The sequence below is a fragment of the Sminthopsis crassicaudata genome, chromosome 1 (assembly GCF_048593235.1).
Source record: "Sminthopsis crassicaudata isolate SCR6 chromosome 1, ASM4859323v1, whole genome shotgun sequence".
NCBI lineage: Eukaryota > Metazoa > Chordata > Mammalia > Dasyuromorphia > Dasyuridae > Sminthopsis > Sminthopsis crassicaudata.
The window spans coordinates 722,722,436-722,741,180 of record NC_133617.1 but is presented as its reverse complement, the minus strand read 5'-3'; the positions used below and the strand labels follow the sequence as shown (position 1 = coordinate 722,741,180).

The 18,745-nt window shown below is 39.2% G+C and overlaps 1 protein-coding gene across 2 annotated transcripts in view; it reads right to left on the bottom strand.

Annotated features, from left to right (window-relative positions):
• EIF4E3 (eukaryotic translation initiation factor 4E family member 3) overlaps positions 1-8,004 on the bottom strand; it is a 48,208-nt gene extending 40,204 nt beyond the window's left edge. The window contains exon 1 of one of the 2 annotated variants that reach the window (XM_074284102.1): positions 7,919-8,004. Coding sequence is in view for 1 of the 2 variants with exons in the window: in XM_074284101.1 (XP_074140202.1) it covers positions 7,715-7,875 (161 nt within the window). In the remaining variant the exon portion in view is untranslated. Of the gene's footprint in view, positions 1-7,714 lie in introns of both variants that reach the window. The other variant, XM_074284101.1, reaches the window with a different exon arrangement.
• Positions 8,005-18,745: the final 10,741 nt, after the last annotated feature.

Here is an 18,745-nt window from a genome sequence, read left to right as displayed (position 1 = left end):
ACTTTTGCTGGATTTTTTTATACTTATTTGTTTCTTGTCATTAAAATATAATCAACTACATTATTATTTCAAAATCAAAATATAGTTTTCATTCTATGGTTTTACTTGGAAATTGCTTTCAAATCATGATTTATTGTACAGTTTGAACCTTCACTTTTCACACAATATTCCCTTTGACAGGAACTACCTGTCAACACAGAACTGCCTGTGGTATGGACAACCAATCTAGTTTCATTCAAAGCAGTTCACTATTGGCTGGCATGCCTGGTGATCAATGTTTTTGTTCACAACAATTTTATCTACAAAAATCCAAGAAAGGTTTGGAGATTCATTGATAGAAAGTACCCACAGCAGCTGAAATCAGTTTAATGAAGCACTAAGGTGCTTCTCAAGAAGTACTTATAGAGTATGTTCTTTACAACTTAAAAAATTAAACAGCAAAACATTTAGTAATTTTTTTCCTCTTCCATAGAATAATTGATTTAGACTTTAAAGTCCTTCTAGTCCAACCCCCTTATTTTATAGTTGAGAAAATGAGACCTAGAGAAGTTGAGTAATTTGTCAAGAATTACATAGGTAAAAGTGCAAGAGAAAGAATTTGAATCCAGGTCTCTTGGTCCCAAATTGGTTCTCAAGTAGCCAGTAAGTGGGTAGAATGTAAAATTTAGAAAGACATGAATCTGAATCCTGCCTTGAATACTTACTAGCTATCTGATGTTATGGGCCAGAATTTGAAACAAGGTGCTAAGTCAGTGGAATGGATAGAGACAATAGTTATCTAATTTAGCATGGTTCAATATGATTGATTTAATTCTACAAGGAGATGTTATGGGCGAGAACTTGAAACAAGGTACTGAGTGGAATTGAGGAAACAATGATTAAATCTAGTTTAGCACTGATTTAATTCTACAACAAATAATGGTTTCCTAGTGATATAATGATTGGGGTATACTTGGTGTGGGACAAAAGCAAGAGGCTCTCAGGGCCAGAAAGACAAGTGCACTAGAAGCTCTTGGAGCCTCAGCCAGGATTCAGTCAGGGAGATTCAGAAGCCAAAGAAGGCAGGCGGGAGCTCAAGCTCTCGGAACCAAGACTACAGAAGGCCTCTAAGAAAGCTAACCGGGCCACATGGAAGGAAGCAAGACTTGGAAAGAGACAATAAAGGATTTGGACTTTAATACCTGGCTGCATTTGGGGTGATTACTGAACTGAAACTAAGGCTGCCTCCAGAGGATCCAAGGAAACCCCAACAAGATAAAATTACATTTTATAGAAGAATATTACAATCTGATCTTTACTTCAGTTTCTTCAACTGTAAAATGGGAATGATAACAGTATCTATCTCCCAAGCATGTTGTGAGAATCAAATGAGATAATATTTGTAAAACACAAAGAAGTCTCAGTAGAATTTAATAAAATAATAAAAAAATAATTAGCAGGATGCAAATCAATTAAAGTGGATCAAGTGGCTACTTCATTTGGCCAGTGACCCAGAGAAGAAAGCACAGCTCCCTCCTTTTTATAACTGTGGAATAAAGAGCAGATCTGGGTAAATGAGAAAAATAATGCAGTTGAGTATAGGGTTGGCAGTATTATGGGGGAATGACTGGAAATTGGAAAAGAAATACTAGCAATAACTCTCTCCTTCCCTCTGGTGACTAAGAAATGTTCAATATTTAAGTCTACTTGCAAAGTCTGAGATAGTAGATCACTCTTTCTTGAATAACAAATCAGACATCCTTGAAGGATAGCTTGGTGGTATAAAGACACCAGAGCAGACTCTCTGTTGTCTACCTGCATCTCTCAAGGATAGCAGATTTCTTTGAGGCAAGAATAGAACAGTGATTAGCAAGAGAACTGGACTTCTAAACTTAGCTCATAGGCAAAGAAACAAAGAAATGTGGCTTGAGCAATCATACAAAATGGTGCAGTAATGACAAATAGGATCAATTGCAAAATGATACAGAATCAATTTAATTTCTTTGTAATAAATGCTTGTTTCCTGCCTGCTTCTCTCAGTTTCAGTTTCCTTTCATATAAAATGGGTAAAGTTAACATGTAAAATTATTAATAGCACCTACTTCACAGGGCTTTTGTGAAGATCAAATAACACGTAAAGTGCTATATAAATGCTATATGGCACAGTAATGGAGTGGTGGACTTGGAATGAAGAATGTGTTTAAAACCAATCTCAGACACTTAATTATATGACCCTAAGTAAGTCACTTAACCTATACCTGCTTCAATTTTCTCATCTATAAAATGGGGATAATAATTGAACCCATTTCACAAGATCATTGTGAGGATCTTTGTAAAGTGCTTAGCCAAGATGAAAGTGTTCTATCACTACTAGCTATGAGGATGATCATGATGATGATGTTTCAATAACCCTAAATTATAACATTAAAAATTACATTTATATATATATGTATATATGTATGTATATATACATATATATATATACATATATATAAATATATATATATATAAAAGAACTACTCAAATACAAATTTAGAAATACTGTATCTATGGAGAATAAAGAATTATCATTTTTAAGTCCAAGATATCTTCATTGTCTGTTAACCCTTCATTTTATTTTTGATAGTTTAAATTTATCTTGATTGGCAAACTACTCTCCTCACAAATAGATATAGGTAGAGCTGTCACTGTCCACCCTTATTTCCACTTCAGATTCCTGGTTCATTTACAAATATTTGGTACTTTCAGCAAATCTAGGGGGACTCAAAAATATCAAAGGAAAGAAACGGGGATAAGTAGAAATAGATCAAAACTGGTCTGCTTCTAGGTCCAACAAATGCTTCCTTTACTCCTGGATTTGTTTTTCCTCGGATTGTTGAAGATCAATTCAGGTGAGAGTCAAAATCAGTTGTGAGACTGATTAACACAATGCCTAACACAGAGTAGGCATTTAATAAATTTTTGTTCTTTTCTCTTCCTCCTTTCCTGAAATTACATCATATTGAAAGTTATTTGGGCTAACAAACATCCGCTCATTTGAAAAAATGAACTATTTTCTAAGGGATGAGGCACTTTCATCCATACTTACTTTGCTCCTAAAATCCATGTTGAAGGACTGACAATTTGGATTGCAAGGAAGGAGAGAGAGGAGAACTTTTACCAGGATGTGTACCTCAGTAGGAAACTTAGGGAAGCATGAAGGTTTGGAGAAAGAAAAAGTGTTGAAGATACCAAAGACAATTGTGACTACTGGAAAATTTTGCCTATTACCTAGAAAAAGAGCAAGACACTTTCGCATATATGGTACTGAATTTGACCCTCAAAGTCATCGAGTCCAAGACACTTATTTGAGAGATGAGAGAACTCTGTAGCTAATATTTGGGCTGAGGTCTTCTTGATTACAAGCACAGCAGTCTTTCCACTGATTCAAATCCACAGAACTCAGATGAGCACTGTCTCTTTGAGAAGACATGTTCTGAAGTCCAAACAAACTCTTGAAACACAATGTCTTCATAAACTGAGAACTGTGTATATAATTATTGCTGATACTGGGTTGGTAAGGTGGTAAAACTGTTCAATAAAAGCCATTTTAAAAATTGATCTGAGCAAAATATATTGTTATTATTTGGCATGTATGCACTAATTATGTTTAATAAATGAATGTATCCATCAATATTAATGATTTTTTCTACTGAGAAGAAAATATATTCAAATTAATTATTGACTTACTAAAATGAAGAAAAACCCTAAACTCTTAAGTGGAAGAATGTTATTTATTGAGTTGTTCCTTTTCTGCTTATCATAAAATACCTTGTATATTGTTTCAAGAAAATATTAGAAAACACTGAAACAACATAGTTTTTTTTTTTTTTCTGTCTTCTACTTACCTGGAGAAATCAATAAAAATTGCTATAGTTTCTTGAGATCCTAAGGTACAGTTTAAGGCATGATCAAGTAGCTCTCTTTGAATCTCAATGAACTTTATCAAAGCCTGGTTCTCCAAAGCTCAATTTTATGACATAATAAATGAAAATATAGGGGACAAAAAGCTTAATTGTTCATTTTTTAAAATGATAGAATAAATAAGTAGGGAAGAGAAAAACAATGTAGCCCCCAAATCCTAAGACATTTCAGCAATCAAAATTTATATTCTTTTAGCAGAACATCCACACATAAGAGTATAATTCCCCAAGTAGACAGGGAGACAAAAGGGAGGGAAAGATAGAGAAAAAGAGGGGGGTGGGATAAGGGAAATGGAGGAAGATCATCCAACTGAAACTGGCCAGTTAGGGAAGAGGAAGTAGTTATTACTAAGCAAAGACTGTTGTTTGTCCTTCATTCTTGAAGAGAACCAATAACATCAGAAGGGTGATGTCTTCACTTGAAAGCGAATTGGATTTGAGTGAGACAGAGCTGTACAAAGTAATCAGCCTCACTATGTCTTCCAGGATCATCTGAGTCCAGAGGTAAGGCATATGTCAGAACAAGCAGATATCACCCCAGATGCAGTGATAGATCTTGGCCATTTAAAACTAAAATCTATTTCCCAGATCTCAGTTTGTCTGATTGGTCAATAATAGATCCTAGTTCAAGCCTCACTTATCAATTGTTTGGATTTTGATGACTTAGATTAAGTGTAAGTGGCAATTGTTTCTGTTCTGGCCAGAAACTCCAAAAAGTGTCTTCCTCTGTCAGGTTGATTTATTTATTTTTTTTTTTAAAGTAAACTAGGCTATCTTTTGCCTTACTTCTTACCTAGGCTTAAATAACTGAAAGGGTGTTGCCTCAGACAAACTGAGGCCTGAGAAAGACAAATTTAAAAGGCCAAGGTCCACCATTGCATCTGGGATGATCTCCAGTTGTCCTGATCTATATTTTGCCACTCTGGAGGACAGTGAGGCTAATGACTTTGCACTGGCCTTACCTCAGTTAAATCCAATTCATGTGCAAGTAAAGACATCACCCTTCTGATGTCACTATTCCTCTTTGAGAAGGAAAGACAAACAACAAGAGCACGATGCAAAAAAATGCTGGCTTTATGTCTCTGGGACTCAATTTGCTCTTTTGTAAAAGGAAGGGGTTATCTTAGATAAGGTACCTTCCAGCCTAAATCTATTATTCCAAAATAAGTTTTGTTTTTAATAATTAAACTTTGGGGTGTGCGTATGTGTGTGTGAAAACTTTCTCCATACCTATAACCATAAATCAAGATGAATATTCTTTTAGTCTACAAAATTCTCAAAAAAATTCATCATTCATAGTGGCTAGAAACTGGAAGATGAATGGATGTCCATCAATTGGAGAATGGTTAGGTAAACTATGGTATATGAATGTTATGGAATATTATTGTTCTATAAGAAATGACCAACAGGAGAAATACAGAGAGGCTTGGAGAGACTTAGATGCTGAGTGAAATGAGCAGAACCAGAAGATCATTATACACTTCAACAATGATACTGTACGAGGATGTATGCTGATGGAAGTGGATTTCTTCAACATAGAGAAGAGCTAATCCAATTCCAATTGATTAATGATGGACAGAACCAGCTACATCCAGAAAAGGAACACTGGGAAATGAATGTAAACTGTTATTTTTACCTTCTGAATCCAATTCTTCCTGTGCAACAAAAAATTCGGTTCTACACACATATATTGTATCTAGGATATACTGTAATAGATTTAACATATATAAGACTGCTTGCCATCTGGGGAAGGGGGTTGGGGGAGGAAGGGAAAAAAATCTGAATAGAAGTAAGTGCAAGGGATAATGTTGTAAAAAATTACCCATGCATATGTACTGTCAAAAAATGTTATAATTATAAAATAAAATTAAAATTAAAAAAAAATAAAAAATAAAACTGCAAAAAAAAAATTCATTATTGACTATAATACTTGCCTTCCTTGAATACCAGATTATATTGCTAAAAAGAGTAAATACCTAATAAAGAATTGTTATTATTTTTGTTTTAAGTTCTCTTTGTATCTACACCTTTGAAAGCAATGAGATAGAGGCAATTACCTCTTGGGAAAATTAATTTAGGCAAGGGTGATAATGACAGTTAAATGTTTTATTAGAATTCTGCGTCTTATACAAAAGTAATCAAATTGAAATGTTTTGGAAAACAGAAGAATGGATTCATTCCCTTCCCCAATTAAACCGAGAATCTGGAAAAACTGACTGGCCTATGGGTCTAAGTATCCATTCTGAAGAAACTAAAACAAAATATTAACTTCGTGAGAACAGCTTATCCTTTCCAATTTGGAAGACAATAACCTTTGTTGTTCCTCAAGAAACTATTTTAGATAATGCCTTTGAAATTAAACACTTGCCTACCCTAAGAGATTTTTATAGAAGCACTTTCACGGAAGATTTTTTCCTAGTCATTAGTCATAATAGATCCTCTGCACAACATTTCCATAAATGTGTTTTGGTTAGCCTTTTAGGGAGGACATCATTTTCTTCTTCTATAATATCTTTGAGAACCAAATTACTAAAGAGTTTTGAGATGAAACTTCTGCTTTACACACTCAAGACCTAACACACCAAACCCTGCTACAAAGGTAATAATAAACTGTCATCTCCTGTTTGCACTGTACTTTTAACTTTTCCAAAAGTTTTTGCATCTATTTCACTTTTTCCTTACAGTCACTCCAGGTGGCAAGTAAGATTGGTTATTATGCCCATTTTCCGTATTTGAAAGTAGAAGTAGTCAGAATTTAACAGAAGTGTCTATTTTATTAGCCGGACCTATTACTTCAATTTTGGTCTGGTGCTCTTAGCGTTTGTTGATATTTGAAGTGACCTGAGGCTGCAGAAACTTTTACAGATTTGAATTCTCTAAATCCTTCCTCCCACCCCACCCCGACAAGGGCTAAGTAATAACTGAGCAGACCAACTTGAACCCGAGTAAGTTTCCAAAGGTTTCATGTTACAGCCTGGACTAGGACAGGATCAGACACCGGAAGCCAGAGGGATGGGGTTGGAGAGTCGAGGCAAGGCATTCAAGGCTCTGGGGCATTTGCCAGGCCAGGAGGCTACTCCCTGGTAGTGTCCCGTTGCATGAGTTCGGCTGCTTTACCTTTTTAAAACGGCAAAGTAACGGGGAGGACGGGAAAAATGAAGATGGGCTGGGGGGAGAGGAGGGGTTCTGGGTGTAGAATTAGCTTTAGGGAGAGAAGAGGACCAGGTAGGAGTGGGAGGAGTTTAGTCCATCGGGGACCCAGAGAGTAAGGGAATTTGGGCTGGGGAAGGGATAGCTCCGAACCTGGAGCAGGAAAGGAAAGAAAGGCAGAGGCGGGGAGCAGGAGAAGGGCGGGACCGGCGGTAGGACCTGGTCCCGCGGACTCGGAGGGAGAGTGCAGAGACTCGGAGGAGACCAGGAGTTCGGAGAAGAGAACCTGGGGGTGGGGAAAGAGACTCTGGGCTCAAAGGAGAAATTAGAGAGCAGGCTCTGGAGAAGAAAGGGGCGGGTCAGCCAGCCGGGGAGACAAAGCGGGCCCCGGCAGCGGCGCTCCGGGTGGGGTGGGCCGGGCGGGCCGGCGAGGGCTGTGATGGGCTGGGCTGGGCTGGGCCGCCCCGTTGGGGGCGGGGCCGGCGGCGCAAGCTCCCCCTACCCCCACCCCGTTAGGGCCGCTGGGGGCCAGCGGGGACTGAGCCCGGAGCCGGAGCCCGGAGCCGGAACCCGCGGTCGTGCAGCAAGCCCGGCCTGGCCTCCTGCCCCGGGCCTGGCCTCACCTGTCGAGCCAGAAGGTCCAGGGGGAGTGCAGGGGAACCCCGCCGGGCTCCGGCCTCAACTCCGCCAGGCGCTTCATGGCTAGCGGCTCCTCGGCGTCGGGCTGCCCGGGCGGCTCCAGGGGGCTCAGGGTCGCCGCCGCGGCGGCCGGGGGCAGCGCCATTTTCTCCCCTCGCCCGGCCAGCGGAGCGAGCAGAGGCACGCACCGAGAAAGCCGGAGGCGGCGGAGGCGCCAGCGGTGGCGGAGGCAGCAGCACAGCGGAGGCCGCGGCTGCCGGGGCTGAGTCACCTCCCCCCCAGCCCCCGCCCGCGCCCGCCCTCCGTCTCCTCCCCGCCCCCCGCCCTCTGCTGCCTGTGGGTGCCCTCGGCTCCGCCCCACGTAGGGGGCCCGGGGCCCGTCCTGCAGCAGGGTCAGCACCGCCCCCGGCCGTCCGCCCGCCCAGAGGTCAAGGCCAGCCCAATCCAGGCTGCTGCCAGGGCGCTAGCTCGCCCGGGGCCGGGCCGGGCACAAAGAGCCGCGCGGTGGGGGTGCAGGGAGTGGGTACGGGGAGAAGGGGCGAGGGGGGATTGGCGCGTGCACGGTCAGCGCGAGCCAGACAGAGCGCAGGGCGTGCTGACCGGCAGGCGCGAGCGCGAGTGATGGGGAAGAGTCCCCGCAGCCCCAGGGAACACAGGTGCGCAGGTGGGCCGCTGGAGGCGTCTGTCCACTCGCACACAGCGGACCAGAGTTCTTCCAAGAGGGAGGGCAGCTGTCTGCGGAGTCCCTGTTTTAGCGGGAGGGTGTGCCCACATTTAGCGTGTCTGCTCCCCTGCAGACTACATAACTGACCGTTGGTCCCTACATCCATGGCCCGCTTCCACCCCGCAGAGAGCACGCTGAAGCAGGAGACTGTCCAGTTGCCTCTGTCCATCTGTCTTTTCAAACATCTGTGTTCTCTCCTTTAACTTACCTCAAATCAGGTAACTTTGTAGCTGCAGAAGCATTAACAATATTAGTACAAAGATCAAACTGTCCAATATCTTAACACAACTGATATCGAGAGTGACAAGATTAGAACTCAGTAATATTCCAATTTCATATCAGCACTAATGGACCGCAGCTTCTTCAAGTAAGAGAAACTTTTTTTTTAACATCGAAAAAAAATTTTTGCAGCCATCCACTCAATATCTGTTAAATTCAGCATCCACTGATATATGAGAAAATATATGTTGACAAAATAACAATACTTGGTGCTAATATGGTTTTAAGAACTCACACAATAATCTCTTTCATTAGGGTTCTGAGTTTAGAACCATAAATTTGAGCAGGAGGAAATGTGAGGATCCACCTAATCCAAACAAAATTTATGGGCAAGGAATCCAGGCCTGGAGATGGCCCTCTAACTCCTAACCCAATGCTGTTTCCATTTCATCACGTGGTTTCCCCATTAACCTTTACTTTTAAAAAGTCCCTTGGCTTTGCTTAGAAGCAGCAATGTCATAGTGATGACCCTTATAAGTCTCTCTAGCCCAAGAGAACACGGATACAGTCTACATTAGTTTAGGTCTTGACCTTTAGAAAATGGTCTTAACATTTCACCACTACTGTAATCTTCAGCCATATGCTTTTGATAGCTCAAGTTGAGTTTAGTGCCAGAAATGGTTGTGAATCCCAAGGATTAGGAAGTCTTTCCAACAGTGTCACAAGCTGACTTTTGCTCCTGCTCCTGATGCTTCCAAGAAGGAAATGTCTTCATTGTCTTCAGTTTAATCGTTTGATACTTATGTTACAAGGAGATAGCTTATCCTCTGAGTCCTTTTGGAAAACTGTCAGACTGGACAGATGTTTACATTTTTGAGGTCTAAAGACTCAGTACTTTCCTCTGAATCTTTATACAAAGGGAAAGGAAGCATGATAGTGATGCTTTCCCCAAGCACAGTTCATTTTTTCTAAGGAAAAACCCAGGCCATGGGAGGAGGGAATGAAGACAGGAGGTAAAAGAAAGTACATGAATGATCAGAAGCCAGTGATTTATATTAGATAAATAAACGTGTTAGTTTAGTTTCTGGACCAATTCTTAATTTCTTCAAGTACAAGGACACTTTTAACCTCAAAATACCCTGAAAATAGCCACATAATATCACATTGACTGAGAAAATGCATAATGGCAAAATGCCAGTGCTTGGTGTTTATTTGGATTTAAAGATCCTCATAACAGTCCTTCAAGAGTCTGAAAGCTACAAGTTAGGATCATGGGTTCATAAATCGAATGTTGGAAAGAACCTTAGAAACTATCTAGTCTAACTTCCTAGTATATAGTTAGCAAACAACAAAGATGGAGAGATTGAGTGATGTGCCCAAACATTACGCAATTAGTAATTGGCAGTGTCAGGATTTGAAACCAGATTCTCTGATTATACATTCAGCACATACTCTACTTAACCATAAGCCTCTGTATTGATTTGCATGTTAGACCTAAGTAGCTAATCAACTTTAGTTATTCAGGAGCTATGTAAGTGGCTATAATTTGCAAGCTGTGAAAAAATGGCCCCTTTATGTCTCATCATTACTTCTATTAATGGAACTGAATATTTATCAGAAAATTTCTCAGATCAACTTGATTAGTTTACAAATAGATGAACCTTTAAGTATTTGAGGGCATCTTCCTTTTAAAGGATGTAGGCATACCCATTTCACCTGTGTGGACTCAATGGAATTGAGAGGGAATTTTTTGGATGGCTCTGGCTGCCATAGAATATATCATTTCATTGTTCTAGCTTATGAGGTAAACTTTCCCTTGATTGGACCCTTCCCCCTGTTCTATTTTTTTCCCCTCTTTCTGAGAAAAGATAGGAGACCAGAGACTCTTTTTTCAGTTAATCTGGAATCCAAGGTTTTCCTTTTTTGTCCAGGAATTTGGTACTGCCAAAGTACTCTCTTGAATGCATGCGAGCATGTGTGGACACTTGCACACACACTGTAGAAGGCTAGGTCCTGGAAAGCTCAATTTTGAGAATACTAGAGAAGAAAACCCTAAGGATGGCACTGCTAAGGAATTCTCTTAGAGAAGGCCCGCCACTTGGTTATTTTATGTTTTTTGGAGCATGTACTTCTCATGGATTGAGTGATAAGATTGGAAACTAGACTGTAGAGAGTTATAAATGAGGGAAAAGGAAATGGAGTTGTAGATACCATATCAAGGAATTTAACTATGAAAGGGGGGAGAGATAGAAGATAATAGCTAGCAGTCATGGATGATGGATCAAGTGAGGGATTTTTGAGGATGTCTACAAGCAGAAACTGGAGATAAGTGAGATGGGAGAGATAAGGAGCAATATACTGGAGAAGATGAGATGGAATAGGAACATTTTGTCCATGTAGAGAAGTGTAGCTTGTAAGGAAAAGGGGTCATCTCTTCATGTGAGACAGGGGTGGAGAAGGAGATAGAAATTATTGAGTGATATGAAAGGAGAGGAGAAATGATTCTGGGTAAATGACCTCTAGGTAAATTATGTCTGTGAAAGATGAATCAAAATTGTCAACTGAGAAGGTAGAAGAGAATGAGAGCTATGGGATGTTTGAGAAGGGATGAAGTTATTGATCATTTCTTTCTTATGCATACTTTTCTTTCCTTTGGCTTCTGAGCAACCACCCCCTTAACTAATTTCCCATTTTCCAACCACCCCCTAAATTGATTTTCCATCTTCCTGATTTCTGATTATTGCAACATCTTAACATTCTACCCCACCCACTCTATCTCCTCTCCAATTCATTACTTAGCCCATTGCCAGATATCTTCCTTAAGAATAATGTTGTCATGTCATGGCTCTGCTCAAAATCTTTCAACAGCTCCTTAATAAAATTCATACTCCTTAGTCTGGTTTTTGCAATATGGCGCCCATAGTGTTTATCTTACATTACAACTTTCCACATACTCATTATTCCTATGAATCCAATATGATTTCCCACCTCTATCATATTGTCCAGTTCATTCGCCATTCCTGGAAGGTACCCAGAATCACAGTTAAGGAATCTGGAAGCTGGAGGGAACCTTAACATGCAGAATTGATTTCTACTGTGACATATCTAATAAGTGAGCATGTAGCCATAATCTTTTAAAGCTGTCTATTTCACTTTTGAATTGCTCTAAATTTTAGGAAGTTTCCCCCTCCTCATTTACTTTGTCCCTAGGAATTCTTAGCTTCCTTCAAAGTTTGGCTCATTTGGCACCATCTAGAAATTCTCTTTTTGATTCCCTCTAGCTATTAGAGCTTTCTCCCTTCTCATATTAACTTGTATTTCATTTCTGTTTAAACGTTATATTTCCTCAATAAAATATGTGCTCCCTGGGGACCGGCAATATTTTTTGCTTTTGTCTTTGTATCATTAGCACTTAATACATTATAGATGTTTAATTCAGAGTTATCAAATTGAATTGGATTGTACAAGGTGACAGTCTATAGAAATATATTTTGGCTTTCCCATTTAGTCATTTCCCTGCTAAAATGTTCATAATATCATCATACAAAGCTCACATACTGATGAGCTTTTTGAAAACAGGGACTGTCTTTTGCCTTTCTTTGTATCCTCAATGCTTAGCCCAGTGCCAGATATCTAGTAGATACTTATTTCGTTCTTGTTGATTTGATTTGCATTGACTTGATTATAAGAATTACTAACCTCAATTAATATTTGTCACAAACTTACTTTTGGGAGAACTAGACTGAACCCAGCATTATGAAACAAAATATTTGAACTACATCATGTTTATAGCTAATGGGAAAAGAAGATAACAATCCTATTACCTTCTTTTCCCTCTTCTTACCTTTCCATATATACTGTAGCCACAATGACTTGGTTTTATATTCTCAAATTCAAGCATGATGCCTTGGACATAGTAAACATATTAAAAAATAAGATGTTTTAATATGTAGAGAGTGTTACCTGGTTTTAGTGTCCCAAAGCAATGCCTGTCATATCTCCTCCTAAGTGGGCCATGGATACCCTGAAGGATTTGTGGGTGTCTCTTTGTTACCACTTGCTCAAATTTCCACTGTCAAGTCCATGTGACTAGCACTATAGTTTTATGTAACCACTTAACATCAATTAAATTTTGCAAAGAGATAACCAAGAACAGCCTACAAACATTTTCCCTAACTTAGAAACACATATTCCCATTTGCTATCTTGGTTTTGGGAAGAGTGGATTCAAACTTAGCTCAATTCCTATATAGCAGTAATTTCAATAAGTTCATGTTTAGATGATATTACTTCTGGATGAGTTCTCACTCCAGCTATCGATGAGTTGGATGTAGAAAACCATTCCCAAAGGACATTCCTTTGGTGCTCCTATGAGCACCATGCTGAACTGATGATAAAATCCTGGGTACTAGGATATTGGGATGTTGTTCTTTCTTCATTTAAAAGGAAATAACAAACTCCAAAATAAGAGAAGTCCTGGAATCATAGAATCATGTGGTAGATTTGACAGAATGGCCCAAACTTTTGCCCTTATTGTACGTCTCTCACCAATGGAATCTGAAATATCTAAGTATTCTGTTAAAGAGAATATGACCAAATAGACAAGACTGTGGCTGACTCAGACCTTTTTTTGAAGATGATCCCAGTTATAAATATGAAGCCAATTGAAAGATGCTTCTCCTAATCATGTAGTTAGCAGACTGGAGCAAGTTACAGAATGTTTATGCATGCTCAAGTTTTTCCAAGGCCCTTCCATCACATGCTATTACAATTCTCCTGGAAACAGGTTGCCTAATTTCTTCCACATGGCAATTCTGCCTCAGCCAAGCATGCTGATGCACTATGAACATGTGCTAGTCTCTATTACACACATTTAATTACAATAAAAATTTAAATACCTAATACTTTCCCCCATATCTCTACAGGACAACACCAAGGGCACCTGGGTAGAACTTATGTCATTTGACATCAAGGATGCCCTCCTTTCCCCCTCTTCCATCCATTTTTACACAAATATCTCTTTAAAGTTACTACTCATTCTATTTGTCCAGCTTTCAAGAATCTCCTTTTTCTGTTTCTTTTCTTTCTTTTTTTGCTGAGGCAATTGGGGTTAAGTGATTTGCCCAGGGTCACACAGCCAGGAAATGTTAAGTGTCTGAGGTCGGATTTGAACTCAGATTCTTCTGACTTCAGGGCTGATGTACCTATCACTACACCAGCTAATTTCCCCTCCTTTCTCTATTTCTGTTGAAATTCCCCTTGACAAGTGTTGGGAAAGGGCTGATTCTTTTCTCCAACTGAAAATAAATTTGAAATGTTGAATGGAGGGTGCAATAGCGTGATCTGTGATAACAAATGGTAAAATAAAGCCACACTTCAATGCATTTTTATATTATTAAGTTCTATATATTTTGTAAAACTAAATGTTTTTGGTTACATCACACATAATATAGAGGGCTATTTTTAATCTCTTGAGATTTCTAGTTTTGTTTACTAATTTTAGTTCAAATTAGTAAGTCAGTGACCACTAGATGGCAGACCTAAAGCCTTTATGGAATTTTTTTCAGGGAGACAAATTCTATGATGAAGATGCCCAAGCTAACTCCCAGCTTCTTTATCTCCAAATATCAGCACTTGTGATCCTATATTTAAAGCTTGAAGGTACTTAACATGACATTGAATTCAATCCCCAAATTTTAAAGATTAGGAACTAAGGGTTAGGTTATTTGATCTATTCCAAATTACATAAATATAAGTGGCAGAGCCCTGTTAGAATCTAATCCTCAATCTCTGCTACATCAAGTTGTTTGTGGCCCGTTTCCAAATTTATGAATGAAAAGAAGCAAGGCTTTGATGATTTTGAGTAGTGGACAGAGATATCAAGGAGCTCTAGAAGGAGAAAGGGAGGTTGGCTAAGCACATATTGAGATATGGATAGCTTGTATTGATACTTACACAAAATAAGGGATCTGAAGAAATATAATTGATTTGTTGGAACCCTGTAGAGGATTTACAGGAAGATTGAGAGGAAAGTTACATAGCATAGGAAGGAGAGGTGACTTTTAACCTATACTGTGGGACTGTGCCTTTGTCTCTTAATTTCCCTTCAATCTACATTGCATTATGTATATATTTGCTATTTCCCCTTTTAGAATGTTAAGCTCCTTGAGCTACAATCATGTACTATTTCACTTAAGCAAAGTAGCTAGTACATGCTAAAGAATAGAGAAGAAGGGGGACTTCCGGCCAAGATGGCGGCGTGGAGGCAGACAGCTGCTTGAGCTCCTCGTTTTCTCTCAGAACTTACTTCATGACAAGCCTCTGACTTAATGCTTGACCCAGAAAGAAATCCACAAATTATCACCAAGAGAAGACATCCTTGAAAGTCGCCAGAAAAGGTCTGTGTTTGTTCGGGGGAGGGTCAATCAGACTGGGTGCAGACTGAGGGCAGACAGCCAGAGCAAGACAGGCAGCTCACACAGCTCAGACCGGAGGGGGAGGGGTGTGATCTCTGTCGTTTCTGTGAAAGGGCTTTTGCCCCAGTGTGGATGCTCCGTCTTGGCAGCAAGCCAGGAACGGTGGAGAGGGTGTAAACACTGGAGGTGAAGATTAAAACCCCAGAAAGCCAGCGTCTCTCAGAGCCCGGCCACCCCCAACCCCCACCTGGACTGACTCGGTGCGTTCTCGGAGCCTCAGAGCGCAGACTCAGTACAGTCATTGCTGTTCTGTTAGTGGCTCTCTGCTGCCCTACCCCCAGTCTGTAGAGGAAGCCCATTAATACCATCCAGCCCTATCCCCCGCAAAACAGACCAATTGTTTCTCTTGTCAGTTTGTTTTCTTTGATTCCTACTCTGACAAAATGAACAAAAAATTCAAAAGGGCTCTAACCATTGACAGCTTCTGTGTGGAGAGGGAGCAGACTTCAAATGCTGAAGAGACTAGGAACAGACTGTCCCCAGATGTATCCCCTGGGAGGGATATAAGCTGCTCCTCAATACAAAAGAACCTCATAGAGGAAATCAAAAAGGCTCTCACAAGAGAGCTGGAAGAGAAATGGGAAAAGGAAAGGGAAGCTTGGAAAGAGAGCCTGGAGAAGTCATCCCATGCATTCAAAGACAGAATGGATAAAGAAATCAAATCATTGAGAAACAAGATTAGTGAGCTGGAAAAGGTAAACAACTCCAAGGAAAACAGGATTAGAGAGCTGGAAAAAGAAATCAGCTCTCTAAAAAATACAATGGAAAAAAATTCCATAGAAGATAAAAACTCAATTGGACAATTACAAAGAGATATAAAAAAAGTGAGTGAAGAAAATACATCATTGAAAATTAGACTGGAACAAGTAGAAATGAATGACTCAAGGAGAAACCAAGAGGGAGTCAAGCAAAACCAGAGAAATGAGACAATTGAAAAGACTGTCAAGTACCTTACCAGAAAGACAACAGACCTGGAAAACCGATCCAGGAGAGACAATTTGAGAATAATCGGACTCCCTGAAAAATGGGAGGAAAAAAAGAGCTTGGACACCATTTTCGAGGAAATTATCAAAGAGAACTGCCCAGACGTTTTGGAAACAGAGGGTAAAATAGACATTGAGAAAATTCATCGATCACCTACTGAAAGGGACCCTAAAATCAAAACGCCAAGAAATATAGTGGCCAAGTTCAAGAACCATCAGACAAAGGAAAAGATATTGGAAGCTGCTAGAAAAAAACAATTCAGATATGGAGGATCCACAATAAGGATAACACAGGATCTAGCAGCGTCCACATTAAAAGAACGCAGGGCCTGGAACATGATATTCCGAAAGGCTAAGGAACTTGGTATGCAGCCAAGAATAACTTACCCAGCAAGAATGAGCATCATTTTCCAGGGAAGAAGATGGACATTTAACGAAATAAATGAATTCCATCTATTTTTGATGAAAAAACCAGACCTACATAAAAGGTTTGATCTTCAAATACAGAACTCAAGAGACTTCTAAAAAAGGTAAAAAGAAATCTTGAGAACTATACTTCTGTCAAAAAAAATATGTAAAGAACATATGTACAATTTGTCTTAGAAACTAGAGGTGGAAAGGAGATTATATCATAAAAAAGTATAAAGTGGTGGTACTACATCTCATGAAGAGGCAAAGGTAACCTATTATATCTGAGAGAAAGAAAGGATGGAGATGAACATAGCGTGTATCAATAGACATATTCGATTTATGGTGAAACTTCTTCCACTTCATTGAAAAGTGAAAGGGAAGGAGTAAGCTAAGGGGAAGGGAATACAGTAATTTCGAGGAAAAGGGATAAAATAAGGGGAGGATCTTTAAGGTGGGGGAGGGATCCTAAAAAGGGAGGGCTGTGAAAAGCAAGTGGTGTTTACCAGTTTAATACTGGATAGGAGGGTAAAAGGGAAGGAAAGGGGAAAAGCATAAGCAGGGGTTAATAGGATGGCAAGCAATATAGAATTAGTCCTTCTAACCATAAATGTGAATGGGGCAAACTGCCTCATAAAGAGGAAGCAGTTAGCAGACTGGATTAAAAGTCAGAATCCTACTATATGTTGTTTACAGGAAACACACCTGAAACAGGATGAGACATTCAAACTAAAAGTAAAAGGGTGGAGCAGAATCTATTATGCTTCAGGCAAAACCAAAAAAGCAGGAGTAGCCATCCTCATCTCAGATCAAGCAAAAACAAAAATTGATCTAATTAAAAGAGATAAGGAAGGGCATTATATCCTGCTAAAGGGAAGCATCAATAGTGAAGCCGTATCAATATTAAACATGTATGCACCAAGTGGTGCAGCATCTAAATTCTTAAAAGAGAAATTAAGAGAGCTGCAAGAGGAAATAGATAGCAAAATTATAATAGCGGGAGATCTCAACCTTGCACTATCAGAATTAGATAAATCAAACCACAAAATAAATAAGAAAGAAGTCAAAGAGGTAAATAGAATACTAGAAAAGTTTGATATGATAGATCTTTGGCGAAAGCTAAATGGAGACAGAAAGGAATATACTTTCTTCTCAGCAGTTCATGGAACCTATACAAAAATTGATCATATACTAGGGCATAAAAACCTCAAAATCAAATGCAGTAAGGCAGAAATAGTAAATGCATCCTTTTCAGACCATAATGCAATCAAAATAACATTTAATAAAAAGCCAGGGGAAAATAGACCAAAAAATAATTGGAAACTAAATAATCTTATACTAAAGAATGATTGGGTAAAACAGCAAATCATAGACATAATTAATAACTTCACCCAAGAAAATGACAATAATGAGACATCATACCAAAATGTGTGGGATACAGCCAAAGCAGTAATTAGGGGAAGTTTTATATCTCTACAGGCCTACTTGCATAAAATAGAGAAAGAGAGGGCCAACGAATTGGGTTTACAACTAAAATTGCTAGAAAAGGAACAAATTAAAAACCCCCAGACAAACGCAAAACTTGAAATTCAAAAAATAAAAGGTGAGATTAATAAAATTGAAAGTAAAAAAACTATTGAATTAATTAATAAAACTAAGAGTTGGTTTTATGAAAAAACCAACAAAATAGACAAACCCTTAGTAAACCTGATTAAAAAAAGGAAAGAGAAAAAGCAAATTGATAGTCTTGAAAATGAAAAGGGGGAACTCACCACTAATGAAGAGGAAATTAGAACAATAGTTAGGAGCTACTTTGCTCAACTTTATGCCGATAAATTTGATAACTTAAATGAAATGGAAGAATACCTTCAAAAATATAGCTTGCCCAGATTAACAGAGGAAGAAGTAAGTAGTCTAAATAGTCCCATCTCAGAAAAAGAAATAGACCAAGCTATTAACCAACTTCCTAAGAAAAAGTCCCCAGGACAGATGGATTTACAGGTGAATTATACCAAACATTTAAAGAACAACTAACTCCAATGCTATGTAAACTATTTGAAAAAATAGGGATTGAAGGAGTCCTACCAAATTCCTTCTATGACACAGACATGGTACTGATACTTAAACCAGGTAGATCGAAAACTGAGAAAGAAAACTATAGACCAATTTCCTTAATGAATATTGATGCTAAAATCTTAAATAAGAT